The following is a 19559-nucleotide window of genomic DNA, read 5'->3' on the forward strand; positions in this document are numbered from 1 at the left end:
GCCACTTAGCCATAATGGATGGGACAGGGCCCTGATTATATTCCCACTCCACTTCTGCATCTCCTTTTAAAGCATGTAGTTTAGGGTTACCATACGTCCTCTTTTTCCCGGACATGTCCGGCTTTTCGGCAGTCAAACCCCCGTCCGGGGGGAATTGCCAAAAAGCCGAACATGTCCGGGAAAATGGCGGCTCTGTTTAAGAGCCGGGCTGCCTGAACGCTACCGGCTTCGGGCAGCCCCGTGCCTCCAGACCCTGCGCCGCCGGAGCCCGGGAGGGGAAGTGCCCGGCTGGGGGCGCAGGGTCTGGAGGCAAGGGGGCTGCCCGAAGCCGGTAGCGTTCAGGCAGCCCGGCTCTTAAACAGAGCCGCCATTTTCCCGGACATGTTCGGCTTTTTGGCAATTCCCCCCGGACGGGGGTTTGACTGCCGAAAAGCCGGACATGTCCGGGAAAAAGAGGACGTATGGTAACCCTAAACTACATGCTTTAAAAGGAGATGCAGAAGTGGAGTGGGAATATAATCAGGGCCCTGTCCCATCCATTATGGCTAAGTGGCTGGTGCTGATTGGCTTTATGGAGAGGATAGTAGATGCTGCTTTTGAGTATGTTTCCCCCAATGCCCCCAAGGCATTCTGCCTGCGTCAACAGCCTACAGGCAGAGTGTCTTCAGCGACTGCTTGGTTGGGTACCCCCCCCCCCCACACACACACACACACACCTGTAGTGGCTTCATGAATCATAATCTAGTCCTTATTTATTTTTCACTTGTATGGCTCTGGAACAGCATGTACCTGAGTTACTTTCCCCCACACAAACCACTAAGCCTATCCATGATATATTAAAATGTACTCTTCTGAGTCAAACCCCACAATTCAAGCTATTTGGTCCAATGTATGCATGTTTTTATGTCTTTTTATTATTTCTGAACTAGAGCTTTACAGGAGACTTTTTAAAAAAATATTTAATGAGTAACAGTATTCCTGTTTCTGGAGGAATGTCCTTTACTATTCACCTCAGAGGCCCTTTGTGCCCAGAGGAAACATGTAAACTATTGAAAAATTTACAGCTGTTCCACCGTGAAGTATTTTTGAGTTGTAGCCTCCTTGTGCAGAAGCTGTTTTTAAAACTAAAACTGTTTTATAATGTCAGCCTTATTACCAGTGGGAAGAGAATGTGTGGTTTTTTTTCCTCCTTGATGTGGCAGGTTTATTTTAGCAACCCCATGCTTTAAAACTGCTCCTGGTCTGGTGGGAAATCTTTCTGTATATAATATTTGATGATTCAGTGACAGTCTTAAAATAGGCAGATCTCATCTATTGACTAATATTCTAAAGAAATGTTTTTATTTCAGATTTTTGATGTCAGAACTGATTAAAGGATCTGGAGGAACCTTTACAGTATTACTAAGTGGGGGGGCATCCGGAGGTGCCATTGTGTGACAAAGCAAAACCAACCCCAGCTTTCCCACATGTGTATGAAATAGAATTAGACATCTACCCACCTACCTACACCCAAACTTCAGGTTTTAAAAAAATGGAACCTGATCTGAAGTATCCCTCATTGTGGTTATACAAGATGAATAGCTGACTTGGGTTTTGCCAAACTAATACAACCTCTGCTTTTGACAAATGCTGCCTTACAAGGAAATGACATCTCTCAAGGGGCAAGAGATTGGACTAATTTTAGTGACTTGTATGCTATGAAACCAAATTTCCCCTTTAAAAAGGCACTGTAAAACAATTCTTGTTTAATTTAATAATACACTATCAAGAATATAGTAATTTAGTAATACATTATCAAAAATATAACTGAGGGGAAATAGAAGAAGAGAGGAGATAGCAAGATACAAAGCTGATGGGGGGGAAGGGTGATGGAAGAAAAAAGCAGGGAAGTGGCAAGGGCAGAAAAATATACAACTGAGACATGATAAAACTTAAAGATTTTATTACTTAAAACCTAAAGGTCAACTTTAAAATATAATTGAAAAAGTGAAAGAATGAGATGAAATAGATCAGACAGAAGGAGGTGCATATGCTAAAATTTGCCTAGGACAGCAAAAGCCCTGATCTAATCTCTGCTTTCAAGAATTTTGTAAGAAAACTGAAAATTGCATTTGCTTTATTACTGTATTCCCATTCCATAGCCAGTGTTTCCTGGTGGGCTTTTTCATGTGTGTGTTGCTCATTGCACTGTGCTTTTATTGATTTCTACAAGGATTTCGTCAAGCAAAAATAAGCATTTCCATCACTTTACAGACCTTACCTACTTCTCTGTCAGTTTTTACCAACCCCACATTTTCCAATTATACTTGTCTGTCATTTGACATTTTTATCTGACAAGTAAATTAAGGTCATCAGGAAGAGTCAGGCTTGAAGAGACCCTTTGTAGTGATGTGACTAGTTGAAGAAAATCCTAATATATTGGACTCTGACATATCTGCCATCATGGTAGAAGAGAACAAGAGGAGCAAAATAATCACTACATGACTAAAGCTCTTCTGAGTTTTCTGCATGATGGTTATTTGGGCTACAGAACCAATTTTTATCATCAACTCTATCCTTCTCCAATACCCAGAACTTTAGTTATCAGGAAAGAAAGCTTCAGATTGTCCATTTAGCAGCAAGTGTGTATTAAGGATGTCCAGGCACAGGTAGTTAGTATCTGAACCCCTTCTGCACCTGCTAAATTCATTGCTCCTGCATACCTTTTTTTTCTATTAAACTCATCTTGAAAGGGCTGCAGTTTATCTTCTAGTCCCCACTTCAAATGGTGGCAATATGCACTCATTTAACATTTCCTTCTCTTGTTATGGCTTTAAAATGTCTCTAGGCTTAACAACCTCTGCAGCAGTTTAGCAGGGGCCCAACAGTTGAGAGATGGTATTCAACATTTGATCTGAAGGCCTGGGATAATGATTATTATTTGCACTGTTACTTGTGTCACATCATTTTTGTTAACTTGATTTTTTCCAAGTAAATATGACACTATTGAATATAACATGATGCAAAGTCTAAAGTCATTCCCACAATATCACTAGTTACTGTTTGGGAGCTTAACTATTTAGTGAGTAGTTGATAAAAGGTTTCAGTGTATCTTTCATTCAAAAATGTATGTATCTAACTTGTCTGTGAAGAGTTTATGACCACAGATGCTGAATGCAGTATTGTAATTTATTGTCTGTACATATTTCCATTAAATTATAGAGACAGAAACCTAATGCCAGAGATTTAATACATTGTTTTTATTGCAAAGTGGACATAAATTACTATTGTTTTTATTTGCTTTGACTACTGTTGCAAAGATAGCTCATGCTATTTATTAGTTGCTAAATCACTCAGAAATATTATTTAAAGTCCAAATGTTCCCTCTTGGATACAACATTTTTATGAGGCTTTTGACAGTTTGTGTACAGTATTCTGGGTGTCACAAAGTACTGTGTAAGAGGCTACATTGTATTGAGGCTTCTCCTCAGAGGATCTCAGATGATGTACCTACATTTGAATCAACGGAGGCCCCAGGAGAGCTGCATGTTGTGCTTTCTGAGAAGTGCACAATTGCATGAAACCAGATTTTGTTTTCTTGATGAAGCTGAGGTTGATCTCTTTCCTGCATTTGTTGAAGTCAGCTAAAACACCCGGTACTATATTTCTGCCAGTGTCAGAAGGCCCCTAATAGGGCCCCTGTTCTTAATTCTCAAAATACTACATATCTCATAAAAACTAACAAATAGAGAACAGATGGAAATGTACTGGAGGGTGATAACTTTCACATAAAATTAGGTGCTGATAAAGATCCTCAGGATTACAGAGCAAGAGAGACAGAGACAATAAAGCCAAATCCTTCTCTCATTCATAGAGCATCTAATAGACTGAGGCCTTGAACTGGCCTCTAGGCACTACTGCAATATAAATGTTTAATATTAATAATAATAATTAATTAATAGGATCAGACTCACAGAGTCAATATTTTCAGGTGATTTGCTTAGACCCAATGTTTGTTGGAGAAAGTGATAGAACAGACAAATCTTGAGAACAACATTTTTGTTGCTTGGATAGAGTGCAGGGAGCTAACAGATGAGCCTACACTCAGATCACTCGGACACCTATTAGTTCCCCTGAAGAAAACTGATTGGGATTATTATAGGTAATTAGTGAATCAGACTGATGGGCTGGCTGAGCTAATGAGCCAATTAGCCCATCAGCTCAAGATTGATAAAGAGGCAGAGGAAGGAAGTGCCAGGTGAAGAGGAATAGGGGTAGCTGAGTCCAGTCTCACAGAGGCCTCAGGGAAGGGAGACTGCTCCTCTGTGGTCCTGAAGGGAGGATGAAAAGCACAGGTGATATTGTAAACAGTACTGTTGCGTAGGACTGTTACATAAAGTTGCATAAAGTACTGTTGCATAAAGATATTGGTGGAGGGAACTCAAATGGTATGGTGAATACACAGCCAGTAGAATCGGAGCTGGTGTCTGGGGTGCAAACAGGCAGGCTAGGGATCATGTTCCGCTACAGTTACCTTTCACCAAAGCACCTTATAGTTAAAACTGTACAAATATGTTAGCAGCCTGAAGAGCCTGTGCTGCAAAGGACGCTGAATAAGAGTCTTGTCTCTGGTTTCTGTGGGGCTCAGTTATATAGTCCATATTCATACAATACTGGAAGATTTTCCCACAGAATGAATGCAGAATTGGGCTTAGTGTTAAGCTGACTAAATAAATGTGCTGTCAGTGTGTCTAGAAGTTTGCTGAACTCGGACCCTGGCAAATTGCAAGAGTCTGAGGGTATGTCTTCACTACCCGCTGTATTGGCGGGTAGCGATCGATTTATCGGGGATCGATATATCGCGTCTCGTTAAGACGTGATATATCGATCCCCGAACGCGCATGGACCCCAGGTAAGTCGATCTAAGATACTTTGACTTCAGCTACGTTATTCACGTAGTTGAAGTTGCGTATCTTAGATCGATACCCTCCCCCAGTGTAGACCAGCCCTGAGAATTCCATAGGCCTTCCTCTGATCATCCTGTAAAGCTTATACTCAAGAAACCACAGTGATCTTAGCAACTGTGACAGAATATAAAAGAAGTGCCAGTTTATTCATATAGCCAGGCCACAACCCATTTAGGATTTTAAATATATTTTTAAAATATTTGAATATAATTGCTTTGCCAAAACCCTTATAAACCAATTCCACTTCATGAGTTTTATTTTCTTGTGTTTGGAAAGAACACAAAGCATTATTTTTTACTATTATCTTATTACTATTATTATTACAATTATCTAGTATAGTACAGCATTGGGCTCTTTTAAATATGGGACCTGATTTTCACACTCTAGTTGTGTGTGCAACTGTGCACTTTGCATGCACACTACTTCATGTACACATTGCTAGATGGAGAGTCTCTCTAGATATCTGTATGTGGTAGTGTACGTGCATGCTATATGGATAATTACAGGACAATTCAGTGTAGGTTTGAAAATCAGGCTCAATTTTAAATTTCATGATTATTGGCTATTTTTATGAGCTGATAGCTCCAGGAGCTGGACATTCCAGTTATTTTGACTGTAATTTTTAAGCGTTGACAGGCAGGAGCAGAAGTTTCAGGACCAAATAACAGAGGAGAAAATGTTTGCGCAGTTCCCAGGCACCTCTTTAATCTCTCTCTGTCAAAACCGCCTCCCCACCTTCAGGAGCAGTGTAGGGAACTAACTACCTGCCCGTTGATCTCATCCCCTTCCCTCCACAGGCAAATTCCACCCACTGTCTTCATTAACCATCAGAGAAGTCATTGCAACTTTCAGTTCTCGTAAAGTAATCAGGCATTTGGCTGCTGGAATATTATGATCCTTTCTGCATGTATCCCACTCATTGAAACTTTAACCCCTCTTTTCTGTGTTTCTGTTTCAGCTTCTGATATAGCTGCGGAGCAGGGGCAGATTCTTGTAATTGCCACTGCTGCTGTTGGTGGATTCACTCTCCTGGTTATCCTCACTCTGTTCTTCCTAATCACTGGGAGGTAATTCATATTACACTGTACTAGTTCATGTAGGGTGAAATTCATCCCAATGAGTGGGCTCACATTAGTTAAATCATTACTCCATAGCTTATGTGGCGAATAGGGCCTTTTGCAGTCCAAATGTCATGGCGTAAACGTCACCCTTATTGAGTGTTGACAGCTCTCCCAATTTTAGTGAGACTCTTCTAATATTTGGTGTTTTGTTTAAAGCCCCACTCCTAGAGTCATGTGATTAGGTGAGAATCGCTGCATTCATTTTTTCTAGCCCTCCTTGCCAAGAAAAGCTTGAAAACTTGGTCCAAGTACACCCTAAAGGTTCGGAAACCAGAAGGCAAATAAAAAGAATCCCAAATATATTTTTTATTTTAAATCTCATGATTTTAAGCCAATCTCATGATTGGGGGCGGGGCTTGACTCATTATTTGGTGTGCTTGCAGTTAGCAACAGTGTGTACTCTATTAACCTATTTTAGTAGCATATTTTTGTGACCACTTTCTGTATTAAACTTTTAAAAAATACATATCCAACAATAGATGTAGCAATTGAAATACACAAAGAGAAAATATGCTTATTGAAATCTATTGCCTGATCAATGTTTGATTTTTTTATATATCTTGTTTATGAAAACAGTCCAGTCTAGTGATAGAATCATGGTTTTACTAATCTAAGTATAGATTGGAAAAGTGGTACCAGAAGCAGAGGGAGGACAACTAAGAGAAATGTGATCAACTTAAGTAAAGGAAAAATTAATCGAAAACCATTAGAATTAACATACTAAGAGTAATACTAATTAGATTGTAGAATAGTCTCCCCAAAGGAAGTGGTGAGAGTCCTATTTGCTTGGGATTTTTAAAATTAGACTGAACAAAGCCCTATTAAATCTACTTTAGCAAACATTGATGCATTAGGAGGGGATGCACTAGATGACCTATTAGGACTTACCCAATGATTCTCTTATTCCATTTCCATTTCCTTCCTTGTAATACAATACTGACTGTTCAGCTTGCTTCACTTGATATGATGATCACGATCTATTACGGACACTGTGTTAATTGGATGAGGAGTTGCTTTTATTCTGTTGACCAGATTCTGCTCTTCCTTACACAAATGTAAATCTGGAATAAATCCATATAACCTCACTGGAGTTACTACCATTTTGCACAGATGTAACTGAGATCAGAACCTGGCTCCCTGCCAGTGTGGGGAATCATGTGTCTCAGATCCTCCACAAAGAATATCCATGCAGCAGTATCCCCCTCCCATGTGGAAAAATGGACTCAACCACTTCCACAGCTCCACCACCCCTGGGCCCCAGGGTGGCCTCTCTCTCACTCCAAGGTTTCACAAGAAAATGAGTATGACAGCCAAGAAAGGGGAGGGCCAGATAGACAGACATCACCCCTGCCCTGTACCCGATTCAGTTTCCAAGAAAAAGACAGTGTGTTCCCACTCTCTTTTGTGCCTGGGATCCCTACAGCCAGTGAGAGTCACTGGTCGTGCAGCTTCTCTGGGTTTGTGCTCTAGGAAACAGGAAAAGCTTCAGGGAGACAAAGTTTCTCTAGAGACATGAGGAGACTCCACAGAGAGGTTCTTTTGTTTTCCTGAGGGGTAGGCGGTCCCACAGCCTGTTTCATGGGGAGGGAATGTGTATGCACAAACCGTGGACTCCTTTCCCCCACACAACATAATGAAGTGGAAGTATCTCCAAAGAGGACTTGTTACTGAGTTCCTCCATCTGTGCCGCACCTGTTTTTTGGGAGGGAGGGGGAATCTATGGATTGCATGGAACTGAACACTGTATTTGCACTCTTGTTTAGAATCTAAGCTTTCATTTGGTTGGCAGAGGAAGTTCTAGCCCTCCTGAATGTGAATATATCCGTCATTATGTGAATTAATGCACTTTTCTCTTGTGAAGCCTGTAACATGACAGACTAAAAAACAATAGAACCAGTGGGTGTTAACATTCCATTAAGATAAATGGGAGAAGTTAACTTCAAAGACTAATTGTGACAAATTAAGTATTAAGAGTGTAAGCAGAGATCTTTACTAGTAGCTACTGCTGTAGATACTGGAAAATATTATATTGTTTCAGTGGAAATAAGGATGGATTCAGCCTACAAAGATAGGAAAATTTTGAAAGAAATGATTATGTAGAATCATCAAGTGGAATTCCTGAAAAACAGTGTGAATGCCTCTCTTAAAAGTAACTCAGTAATGGAATAAGAGTAGTATTGATGTGGAGATTCTTGAATTCTTTCTACTTTCATTCTTTCTCTTTGCTAATGTTAAGAACATCAGAGGTTCTTTTAGCTTTCTAACATCTTACTGAATGGAACTTTTCAATTACATAAGATATGGATTCATTTTGAAGTATCTCTTAAACACAGTGATAAGACAGTATTCATTGGAAATTATTCTCTGAAGACAGAGTGAGAAAATTTTGGATAAATACTCAATTTACTATAGGATTTGAGGCAAATTTCAGTGTGAAAGATTGGATTGGTACCCTACAGATGTGTTCTGCTTCACTATTTAGAATTAGCAATTTGATGGACTGTCGAATCACAAGGCTGCTGATGAGTCTATTCATATTGAAGAGGCATGGTGAGATAAGCACCTGCTTGTGACTTCAGTGAATGATTATCCACTAAGAGCAAATAGGAAGCATTTCCATCAGTTTCAGATACTAAAATGAAAGATGCAATGACTTAGAGCCACAAAAATTATGGGGGATGGTTGGCTAAATTCCAGGGAATGCAGCATTAAAGCCTGGTATGATTTATTTTGATCATTAGGGAAATTATTCCTCAGTGTTTTGTCCTAAACTACTGATAATGAAAACATGTCAAAAACTGAGAGACTCGCTATTACAACCCAGATGAGCTCTCCCTGCTGGACATGCACTAAGCTGCTGCAATGGACAGTGGCGCTCATCACCGTTTGCATGTTACACATGGTGCATACCATTGGCAGTGGCAGCACCACCCATGGAGGGAAAAAGGGCTACCCGGTAAGGGAAAAAAAGAGCCCCTAAATGGAGTGGATTGCTACCGAGTGTATGGGATCAGAGTGCCACTTACTGCAATTTTCCCGACAGATCCTCTGTCACAATGGAGGGACCATCAAACCAAACTCGAACGATGCTGCAACCCCGAAAGTGAAAGTGGTTCAGCTGAGTGTACCATGTAACAAATTTCTGGGAGTGCCCTTGATATTGGATGCAAACCTTTGGTCCCATGTGCTCTTGACTTGCTGGGGCTGGGCAGAATTGAGGCACTGTCTCTCAGGCTCCAGCTGTCTAGGCATAAACTCCAGGTGCAGATGCCATGTCTGCCCCCACTCTTGACATTGAGAACACTGTAGTCCAATTACCTAGGCCCTGAAACTAGTGCCAGCTCTCTCAAGCGTCCACAGAAGCTGTTGCATGCTCTCAAAGTTCCACCTAAACTGTGGACCCATTGATTTACTGTTTCCCTCTTTGGAACTATGTGACAGTGTAAGGAAGAGACGCTGCAGAGGGATTTCTAAACACCCACACCTTTTGTCACAGAAAGCATACAAGACGTACAGATCCATGCAAAAATAATAAACATCTTTGCACAAATACCCTCCCTTCAGTGTCCTCATTGCTCCAAGGTGGCCTTTGGGTTTTGGTCAGTCCTTTTAGGGTCTCAACGCCCTCCTGCTCCTCCTGTCCAGTCTTCCCGCCTTGTTCTGGTTGGTGAGAGAAAGCTACCAAGAGAAGAACTTGTCCTTTTTTACTTTCCAGTCCTCTCTATCAGGTAATCCTCCAGGCCAGCCTCAAAGCCTCCCTTAGGTTATCAAGGTCCTCATTAGGTGATCCTTTGCTTGGTTACAATCCACCTAAGATCCAGATGAGATGAAAATTCTTTTCTTGCACCATACCTATTATGTTGCCAGGACAAAGTCATTCATGTTTAACAATCCTTGATCACTCTTCATTGCTTGTCTTCTGTCTACACCCTTGGAATTCCAGTCCAAGATGGAGGCAAAAAGACAACAGGCAGAGTACAGCCTCACAACCAAATGGTGCTCACAAAACAAAATGAAGTTTTTAGTTTTATATAAATACATTCAGACATATAGTTAATAGTTACACTCACACAGCTGGTTGTATGTTATTTATTCCCTATGATCACTAACATCTTCACAGAGGTGACAAAATAATGAATGCAGAGATTGGAGCTGAGGCTAATTAGAGAAAATGTGTGGTTCTGACATGGAAAAAGGGTTTTATCCTTCATGAAGCCCATTAGTGTCATAGAATCTATTACCTTTATAGAGAAAAAGTGAGCTGCTTTAACCCACAGGACATTAAAGATAATAGGATCAGGTTTAAAATGCACAAATCAACATATAAAAACACACAGGCATAGCATGAGAGAGGCTAAATTCAATAATTTATCATCAGATTGCAAGGATTTTCTGTTGTTGTTTATAGACAAAACTACAGATAAGTGCAAACCCGGAAATTCGATACCTGGTTTGAGCTAAATTTGAAAAGTTTGGATTTATTGTATAATTTGAATTTCATTATAGTTCATTTCACTGTTAATCACCCCAACCACATTCTATTTTTATATTTTATATGTGGCTTTTTTGTAGCTGCTCATAATACATAATCTTTCAAAAATTTGTTATTTATAAATCTCTGTAAATTTATAATAGGTAGATCTTGTAATCAAAGTAGCTTATGATGTCATGAACCTCAATAGAAAACGTAATGTGCATTTATTCTGTGTATGACAACCATTTTAACTAAAACTCTTTGCTCTTTAAAAAGATGCCAGTGGTACATAAAGGCCAAAATGAAGTCTGAAGAAAAAAGGAGGGCTCATTTGCAAAATGGACATTGTAAGTAATACAACATTGTGTTATTTAATGCCTATGTTGCATTTTCAATGAAAGTTATATATTGTTTTCTCTATACATTTTGACCCTGATTCTGTAATTTAATCCATGTGGAAAAACCCCTTCGTTTATGCAGACTCACACTGATTGTAGGATCAAGGCCTCTGTTTTTATCTGTGCATCCTCTTTGCAAAAGTTATTTGAAAACCTTGCATTTATTCTACTGAGCAAGTCTGCAGGGGAAAAAGTCCATCACCTTTTGGATTTCAATGTTAATAGTTTTTATCAGTTTTCCAGGCTTGCCTGTGAATTCACAACTGCTCTGTATTATATTATTCTTTATGAAGTGATTATCAATAGATTCTGCTACTGTAGTGCATGCAGCTTACATATGTGAGATCAGACACTTTTGATTAGCAGTGCAGTCCTGCAGTCACTGTTCAAGTAGGACTCCTCATACCCACCTCCATGCAAATAGACTACCGCTTGTTAGTCACTAAGAGTGAAATCTGTGTGGACAATCACTCAAAAAAGAACAGTTATTCTACCCTACAGTAGCTGTGGTTGTTTGAGGTGTGTTATCAACACAGATTTCACGACCTGCCCTCCTTTCCCATTACTGCTCAGTTCTACTCCTATGGGATTCTATATTGATGAAGGAACTATGGGGCAGTTGGGCCTACTCTACAGTTTATGTCCTGAGGTGCAGGGGAACGAGGGCACCGAGGTGCAAGCACTGCCCCAATGGACACTGCTAGCCCAGAAGAATCTGAACTTGCACGCCTGGGGCACATGTGCAACAAATGTGGAATCTCTATGGGCAATAGATCTCGAAAAACCATAGTTCCTATAGGGCAAGTAACCATTCTCTTTGCGGCAGTTTCCTTCTTCTTCTGGGAAATATGACAGATTGGGTGTGCCAAAAATAAACATTAACAGTATTTTATCTGTGTATTTACCATTTCCAGTGCTTTCGTATTGGTAGTGTCTTCCTTAATGGTAATACACTACCTTCCAAGTGTTTTAACAGACTCATAATAGTGGTATTACATGAAATGCTAAAATGGAAATTCAATATTTTTCTGTTGAAGAGCTACTTTTTCCCAATGCACCAAATTATCTTTAAATTAATTGAATCATCTCCAAATCTGAAGAATAGGGGCTGACTATTCAATTGAGAGTTCATATATGCACATTTAATTATAACCTTGCTTAATTTGATCATCTTATTTACTAAAGTGCCTGATTCTTCCACACTACTCTACTCATGTAGAATAGTACCTTACTCATAATCCCATTGAATATTTACTATACTGCTTGCCTGGTCATGTAGTACTTTATGTAAGGGTAGCAGAATCAGGCCCCAAATTATAAACCATCCTTTGGAAAGCAGGATGGGAGTTCGGGGGTTGAGGTCTTTATTTTTGAATGAATGAATATTCATGATGGTGCAAGGTGCTGGATGAGCAGAATTGGAGACTGAAGTCCTCTATTAATCCAAATATAAGCTTCCACGCATGCTGCCCTACTTCTCCAGTGTTGCTCAAGCCCATGTAGAAAGACCACCTCTGGGAGGGGGGAAGGGTATTGCTACTTCCATAGTCATTCAATCCCTGGCAGCTCTAAAGCTGCCAACAAGCATGCCAACTGTTGTAGATGTTTGGCCACCCATTCGTTTTACATAGACTACAATTTAATTAGCAATCAGTTGCTAATAATTTTGGGTCACTTTCGACCTAGTCCAGATTGTGTCTGTCAACTTAAATATAAAAGACTTAATATCCCATCACTAATGCACTGAACCACCTGTTCACTTCATTTTTTTAAAGTTAATATTGGTTATAGCATGGGAATGTTTGTTGAAGGATTTTTGACTAAAACATAAGTAAAATCTTCCTTTCTTTCCAGTGCGCTTCCCAGGAATAAAAACGTATATTGATCCAGACACATATGAAGACCCATCTCTTGCTGTCCATGAGTTTGCAAAGGAGATAGATCCTTCAAGAATTCGTATTGAGAGAGTTATAGGGGCAGGTAAAAGCATGCAGGCTTACAAAAATATTAATAATTATCTCTCCTAGACATAGGGAAACTGCCTTACTCAACTTGAAGTCATATGGTGGTAATCAAATACTGTATCAAATGTGGGCAGAGTTTCCCAACAGGCAAGGACACTCTGGGACAGCTCTCACCCACAGTGCTAAAGGTGCAGCAGGAGTGGCAATGGAAGTCTTTCCTATTGTGCTGTTACAGAAAAATGGACGGGCTGCCCACTCTTTTGAAGAGTCCAGAAGAATAAAGTGGGAACTAGTTAATCCCTCAAGACCATGAAAGTGTGAGTGATAAAGGTAATTGGGCTGCCTCCAGAAGAAGAGTCCAGATTGGTGGCAGTGGTAATCTGCATCTCTTAGCTTTTCCACTGAATGTTGGAGGCCAGTCCTGGGATTCTTCTTTCCTATACAATGGAGGGAGGACAGGAACCACTGCAAGTAGAAGTTCAATCCTTCCTCCATAAGGTGGCTAGGGTTATCTAGGGATGTTGAGTCTTCAGAGAGCAGTACACTCTGACTTTAAGGATGGGTGGCTGAATATTTATGAGAAAATATTGTGACAGATGTATAGTCTTTGCAAAGATTTTGCTGTATTCTAAAGTTTAATTAAAAGACAAAGAAAAAAGGGTTCCTAGCTGGTCTGGTGGGGAAGATTGACAGATAAATTTAGTAGTGCCTGTCTCTATTTCCACATCCAGACAGACAGACTCCAAGAAAATGCAAACAGAGACACGAAGATAACCTATTCCTATTAAAAGGGACACTGTAGGACAAGTAGGTATGGAAAAAGTGAGTATTACATTTACCGCATAACAGGAAAAAACAAAATCAATGTTGTTTCGCAAACTGTGTCACTGAGGCCACATTTTGCTCTATCATCTGACATAGATTAGATAGATCCCAAATGATATTCAGTTTGCCAAGTACTGCCAGTATGCAAATACAATTTGCAATGTTTTCATTATTTTTGCAAACGTTAATTTTTCTCACACCTATTTCAGAGTTCCCTCTGTTGAGTCTGTCTTTCAGAAGATTCATGAATACAGGACTTTTGAGTGAAAGCGTTAAATCTATCTTCCCTTCCAGAATGATAAAACCTTATTTTCTTTCTTTGAAAGTGTGCAGAATACAAAAAAATCTCTATGAAGACTATACAAACAGAGCCCATGGTTTTGGAATGTTTCCACTTATTGTTTGCGCAAACATGCTCATTGATTTTAAATTCTACATGTTTTTTAAATGGTCTAATTCTTAGTTGGCCTTGGAAAGATAGTGCCAAAACTTGTCAAGCTGTGCAGAATGCAGTAGTTTTATTGCACATTAAGTTTTGTTGAATTTTCTTTTCTGATTTCATTTCATGTTGATTTTCATGCCTTCAGTTTCGCTCCAAAATGCTAACTGAAATTCAGCCAAGACTATAGTTTCATCTGATTTCAGGTTGACACCATGCACTGAGTTTCATATGGGATGGGATTTTTCGAAGTGCCTAAAGGTATGAAGAGCACAACTCAATAGAAACTCCATGGGATTCATGCTCCTAACTCTCTTTGGTGCTCTTTGAAAATCCCACTGTTTGTTTCCAAATTAAATCATCATCTCACCATGCTTTGTTCACAACTCAGACCAGGTTCACTGAAAAGTTTGCAAAATCCAACCAAAATCCAGTCTAGATGAAATTCTTCCAATTTAGGGGGTTTTGATGTGAAAGTGTTGCACAGCTTGTTTTCATCCACATGGTATGTACTGCCATGAAACTGTATCAAATTTGTGATGGGGTATGGGATGTACAACAGATATTAATGGAACTAGGTGAGAAACAGTCCTCCACAGGTACATCTAAGACCAAAGACTAACCTCAGCCATATATGCTTTGTACATAATCATTCTTAGCACTTAGCAGAATGTTTTTTCTCCCATAGAAATGAATTCATTTTACTAAAGTGGGTAAGTATTATTATCCTCATTTTACAGATGGAAAAACTAGGCAATAAGGGTGTGTCTACATTAGGAGTTTTCAGTCCTTTCCCCACAGCTGGACTACCACTCATGCAATTTTACCTGAGCAAGATTAATTGATTCTGGACCATTTATCTAGTTTGACCTCCTGTATAGACAGGCTATAGAACTTCCCTAAAATAATTCCTAGAGCAGATTTTTAAAAACATATCCAATCTTATATATAACATATACAAACATATACAATCTAAACATTGTAAGTTATGCAGAATCCACCATGATCCTTGTTAAATTGTTCCAATAGTTGATTACTCTCACCGTTAAAAATTTACATCTTATTTCCGATCTGAATTGTCTAGCTTCAAATTCCAGCCATTGGATTGTGTTATAACTTTCTCTGCTAGATTGAAGAGCCCATTATTAAATATTTGTTCCCTTATAGTACCTATAGACTGTTATCAAGTCACCCTTTAGCCTTCTCTTTGTTAAGATAAATAGATTGAGCTCCTTGAGTCTATCAACATAAGGCTTGTTTTCTAATCAATTAATCATTCTTGTGACTCTTCTCTGAACCATCTTCAACTTATAACCATCCTTCTTGAATTGTAGGCACCAGTATTGCTCCTGTGCCAAATATAGAGGTAAAATAACCTCTTTACGCTTACTTGAAATTCTTGTTTATGCATCCCAGCATTGCATTAGCCCTTTTGGTCACAACATCACACCGGGAGCTATTTTTAGCTAATTATCCACCATGACTCCCAATTTTTTTTTTCATAGTCACTGCTTCCCAGAATAGAACTTCCCATCCTGTAAGTATGGCCTACATTCTTTGTTCCCAGATGTATACATTTAACCATATTAAAACACATATTGTTTGCTTGTGCCCAGTTTACCAAGCAATCAAGATTGCTTTGCATCAGTGACCTGGCCTCTTCATTATTTACCACTCCCACAATTTTTAAGTTATCTGCAAACTTTAGCGGTGGTGATTCTATTTTTTCTTCCAGGGTCATTGATAAAGATGTTAAATAGCACAGGGCCAAGAACCAATCACTGCGAGACCCCACTGGAAGCAGACCCACTCAATGATGATTACCTGTTTACAGTTACATTTTGAGACCTATCAGTTGACCAGTTTTTAATCCATTTAATATGTCTGTTAATTTTAAATTATTCTAGTTTTTTAATCAAAATGTTGTGCCCAGTCAAACGACTTACAGAAGTCTGAGTATGTTACATCAACATTACCTTCATCAATCGAACTTGTAATCTCATCAAAAAAAGATATTAAGTTAGGTTGACAGGATCTATTTTCCATAAACCCAAGTTTATTTGCATTAATTATGTTAGCCTCCTTTAGTTCTTTATTAATTGAGTCCTATATCAGCCACTCCTATAAGCACCGGCTTCCCCTCTTTCCCGTGGGTGCTCGAGCCCCCTCTGCCCCCTGCTCTGCCCCCACTCCACCCCTTCCTTGAGACCCTGCCCCACCTTGTCCCCGCCCCCATTCCAACCCTTTCCCCAAAGTCCCCATCCCAAATCCGCCCCCTCCCTGTCAATATTCCAACTCCTTCCCCAAATCCCCGCCCTGGCCCCACCTCCTCCTCGCCTCCTCCCCTGAGAGCGCCACGTTCTCACTCCTCCCCTCCGCTCCGGGAGTGTGCTAACTCTGCCGAACAGCTGTTTGGCAGCGGCTGGACGTGAAACGCTGGGAGGTAGGTGGAGGAGTGGAGACATGGCACGCTCAGGGGAGGGGGAGGAGGAGGAGGTGGGGTGAAGGGGGAGGGGAGCTTAGCTGCTGGTGGGTGCAGAGCACCCACTAATTTTTCCCTGTGGGTTCTCCAGCCCCGGAGCACCCACGGAGTCGGCACCTATGGCCACTCCATTATCTGGCCTGGGATTGATGTCAGGCCAACAGCCCTATAATTACTCAGGAGAGCTAGGAATGGAACATAGCTCTCCCAACTCTTAGTACTGTGTCCTGAGCAGTGGGTCACTCTGCCTTCTGCAAAGGTACTCATAAACAATTAGGCTACTGCAGATTAGCATTCAGGCACAGTAGCTGACACTGAGATACACAATTCTGTATACCTTTTATTTGAGATTAGAATCTGTCTGTAAAATCTCCACTAGTTAAAAGGATAGGAAGTGTAAGGTCACTTCAATATAAGTCACCTGCACAGGAACATAGATTGATGACACTGCAGTGGACTGAAGTCTTTTAAAACAGTATTATTCTTTTATGTATTTGGGAAAGTGTCTGGATTGGGGTTGCAGAAATGATACCTGAGAGTCAATGTATGTAAAATGAACACAATGAAAAAATATTTAAAGAACTGCTCGATATATTTGATATAGTTTTCCCAGTTACAGAGCCCTTCCAGACTGTAGATAGCCACCACTTGTAGCTTTTACTGGTGTGCCAGCCTAAGCGGGAATATCTACACTGCTATTTTTAGCCCCATAGCACAACCCCCACTAGCCTGAGTCAGTTGCCCTAGGCTCTCAGACTCGCTCCTGTGGGTCTTTTTTGCAGCGTAGGCGTACCTTCAGAGACGAATTCCTGAGTCACTTTTCTCTCTCTGCTTTAGTTTATCTCATCTGTAAAATGATGATGACTGATAATTTTTGCCTGTCTTCATTACAAAAGTGTTGTGAGGTTAAGTTAGGTATTTCCTTGGATAAGTCAGCCTTATACTGTGTCAGCATGTAAGTCTTATGTTATCTAGAAGATGCTTTTTTGTTGGATACAAGTCCTTAAATGCATAGGCTTTGGGTGAAGTCATATATTTTATTGGGTAATGTAACAAAGAATTTTAAATTCATGTACCCAGTCCTATTCCAACTGAAGTTACAAATTTCCCATTGACTTCAACAGGAACAAGATTAGGCCATGAGTGAAATATATACAAAATAGACAAACATACAATTAGAACATCTGTCTTTATGTATATATGTTTTGGTTCCAACTAAATTGCATGTACAATGTCTTGTGACTATCATCTTAGTACCTGCTAAATCCTTATGGCACTTCTTGCAAGAGACATTCAATTAATTTTTCTTGCAGAATATATTATTAATGAATAAAAGGGAGAAGGTCACCGGGTTGAGCTAGCTGACAATGACAGTATGTTTGCAGAGCTTCATCTTCTCTGAACATCTTAAAATATTGTGAATGATTCATGTTACACTGAAAAAAAACAGGCTGTTAATCTGGAAAGTTTCCACCAGAGAAAGATGAGTCAGAGCAGGGCATAATTACGTTCCAACTCTCAGATTCTAAGAAGTAGAGAGGTCAGGCACTTGAAAGGAATTGGAAAATTCTTTTATTTGGGGGAAATGCATGCTGTTAAGTTTCCCAATCTGAGCTCAATCACTCAACCAGACAGAGTGATTGAGAGCTCTTAGAAACATTTTTCTACATAGGAAAATATTGAGACTTTGGTGCTGTGCCCATAATGCTCCTGTATACCATTAAACTCTGAAAATCTCTGTGGAGGCAAGCTCAACTGAAAGAATACTGAGGATGAAATTGGGTTCAGTTCCTAGCAGTTAACCTGAGATCTGCACTGTCAGACAGAAGAACATGAGCATTTCCCAAAGGGAACTATGAGTCTAGGGCTGTGGTTTATAATATTTATATTATAGTTGCATTTATAGTTTTATTGATATACTACAATGGTAGATACCATGAAGATTCAGAAATGTTAATAGGTTTGTCTTTCCTTAAGAGTCTGTTCTCTTTATACAGTAAAACAAGATTCAGTGATTTATTCATATCCTAGTTGAGTATTGCCCTTGCACTCCAAAGATGAAAATGTACAGGAAGTATTTTACATAGATGTGGCCATTTTTCTCTCCAGTACACTTAGATGTGTCTCATTTCCGTGTGTTTAACTGAAGAGTATCTATGTTTTACCTCTTTGCCCTCCCCGTGTTTTAAGTGTTGTATTTCATTATCCAGGAAAATGCTACCTTTCTGCACTTCTTTTATTATTGAAAAGCTTGTGTGAAGATAAAGGTCTTTCACCAGGCCCTAAATGGGGCACAACTCAGGTCTGTGGTAGCATGGAAAAAGTCTGGATGGTTTAGGCAGTTTTCTCTCCAGAATAGTTCCATTAGTTGAGATTGAGTGGGTTCTTTACTATGGGAAGGTATTTTTCCTCCTCCTCTGAGTACAGATGGACTGAGACCATACATCAAAACTAAATAAATTTAATGGATAGAATCTTGTAAGACTGTTTTCTTTGTAACTCAAGTTTTGAAGGCTATACGACACAGGGTTTAAGTGTGAGTGATTTTTTCACTATTCACCGTGCACTGAGAGTGTTTACATTCTGTGCATATCAAATTGTTGGCTTTTCTACTAAGACAGTTTAGTGTATCAGCACTGGTGGTTTTGGTGGACACAAGGAATACGAGCCACAAAATCCAGAATTCTAATTCCAGTTCTGACACCGATTCTTTGTATTCTTTGTAACTTCAAAAAGATCTCACAAAACTAACAGGAGTACTTGTGGCACCTTAGAGACTAACAAATTTATTAGAGCATAAGCTTTCGTGGACTACAGCCCACTTCTTCGGATGCATATAGAGTGGAATAAATATTGAGGAGATATATATACACACATACAGAGAGCATGAACAGGTGGGAGTTGTTTTAC

At 39.7% G+C, this 19559-nt stretch overlaps 1 protein-coding gene across 2 annotated transcripts in view; it reads left to right on the forward strand.

Moving 5' to 3' along the window:
• LOC117888172 (ephrin type-A receptor 6-like) overlaps nt 1-19559 on the forward strand; it is a 385983-nt gene that overhangs the window by 172200 nt on the left and 194224 nt on the right. For both annotated transcript variants that reach the window (XM_034791377.1, XM_034791386.1), the window contains exons 5-7: nt 5905-6013; nt 10818-10888; nt 12794-12919. In XM_034791377.1, coding sequence (XP_034647268.1) covers nt 5905-6013; nt 10818-10888; nt 12794-12919 — 306 coding nt within the window. The remainder of the gene's footprint in view (nt 1-5904; nt 6014-10817; nt 10889-12793; nt 12920-19559) is intronic.

The sequence above is a fragment of the Trachemys scripta genome, chromosome 1, assembly GCF_013100865.1.
Source record: "Trachemys scripta elegans isolate TJP31775 chromosome 1, CAS_Tse_1.0, whole genome shotgun sequence".
In the NCBI taxonomy this organism is placed as follows: Eukaryota; Metazoa; Chordata; order Testudines; family Emydidae; genus Trachemys; species Trachemys scripta.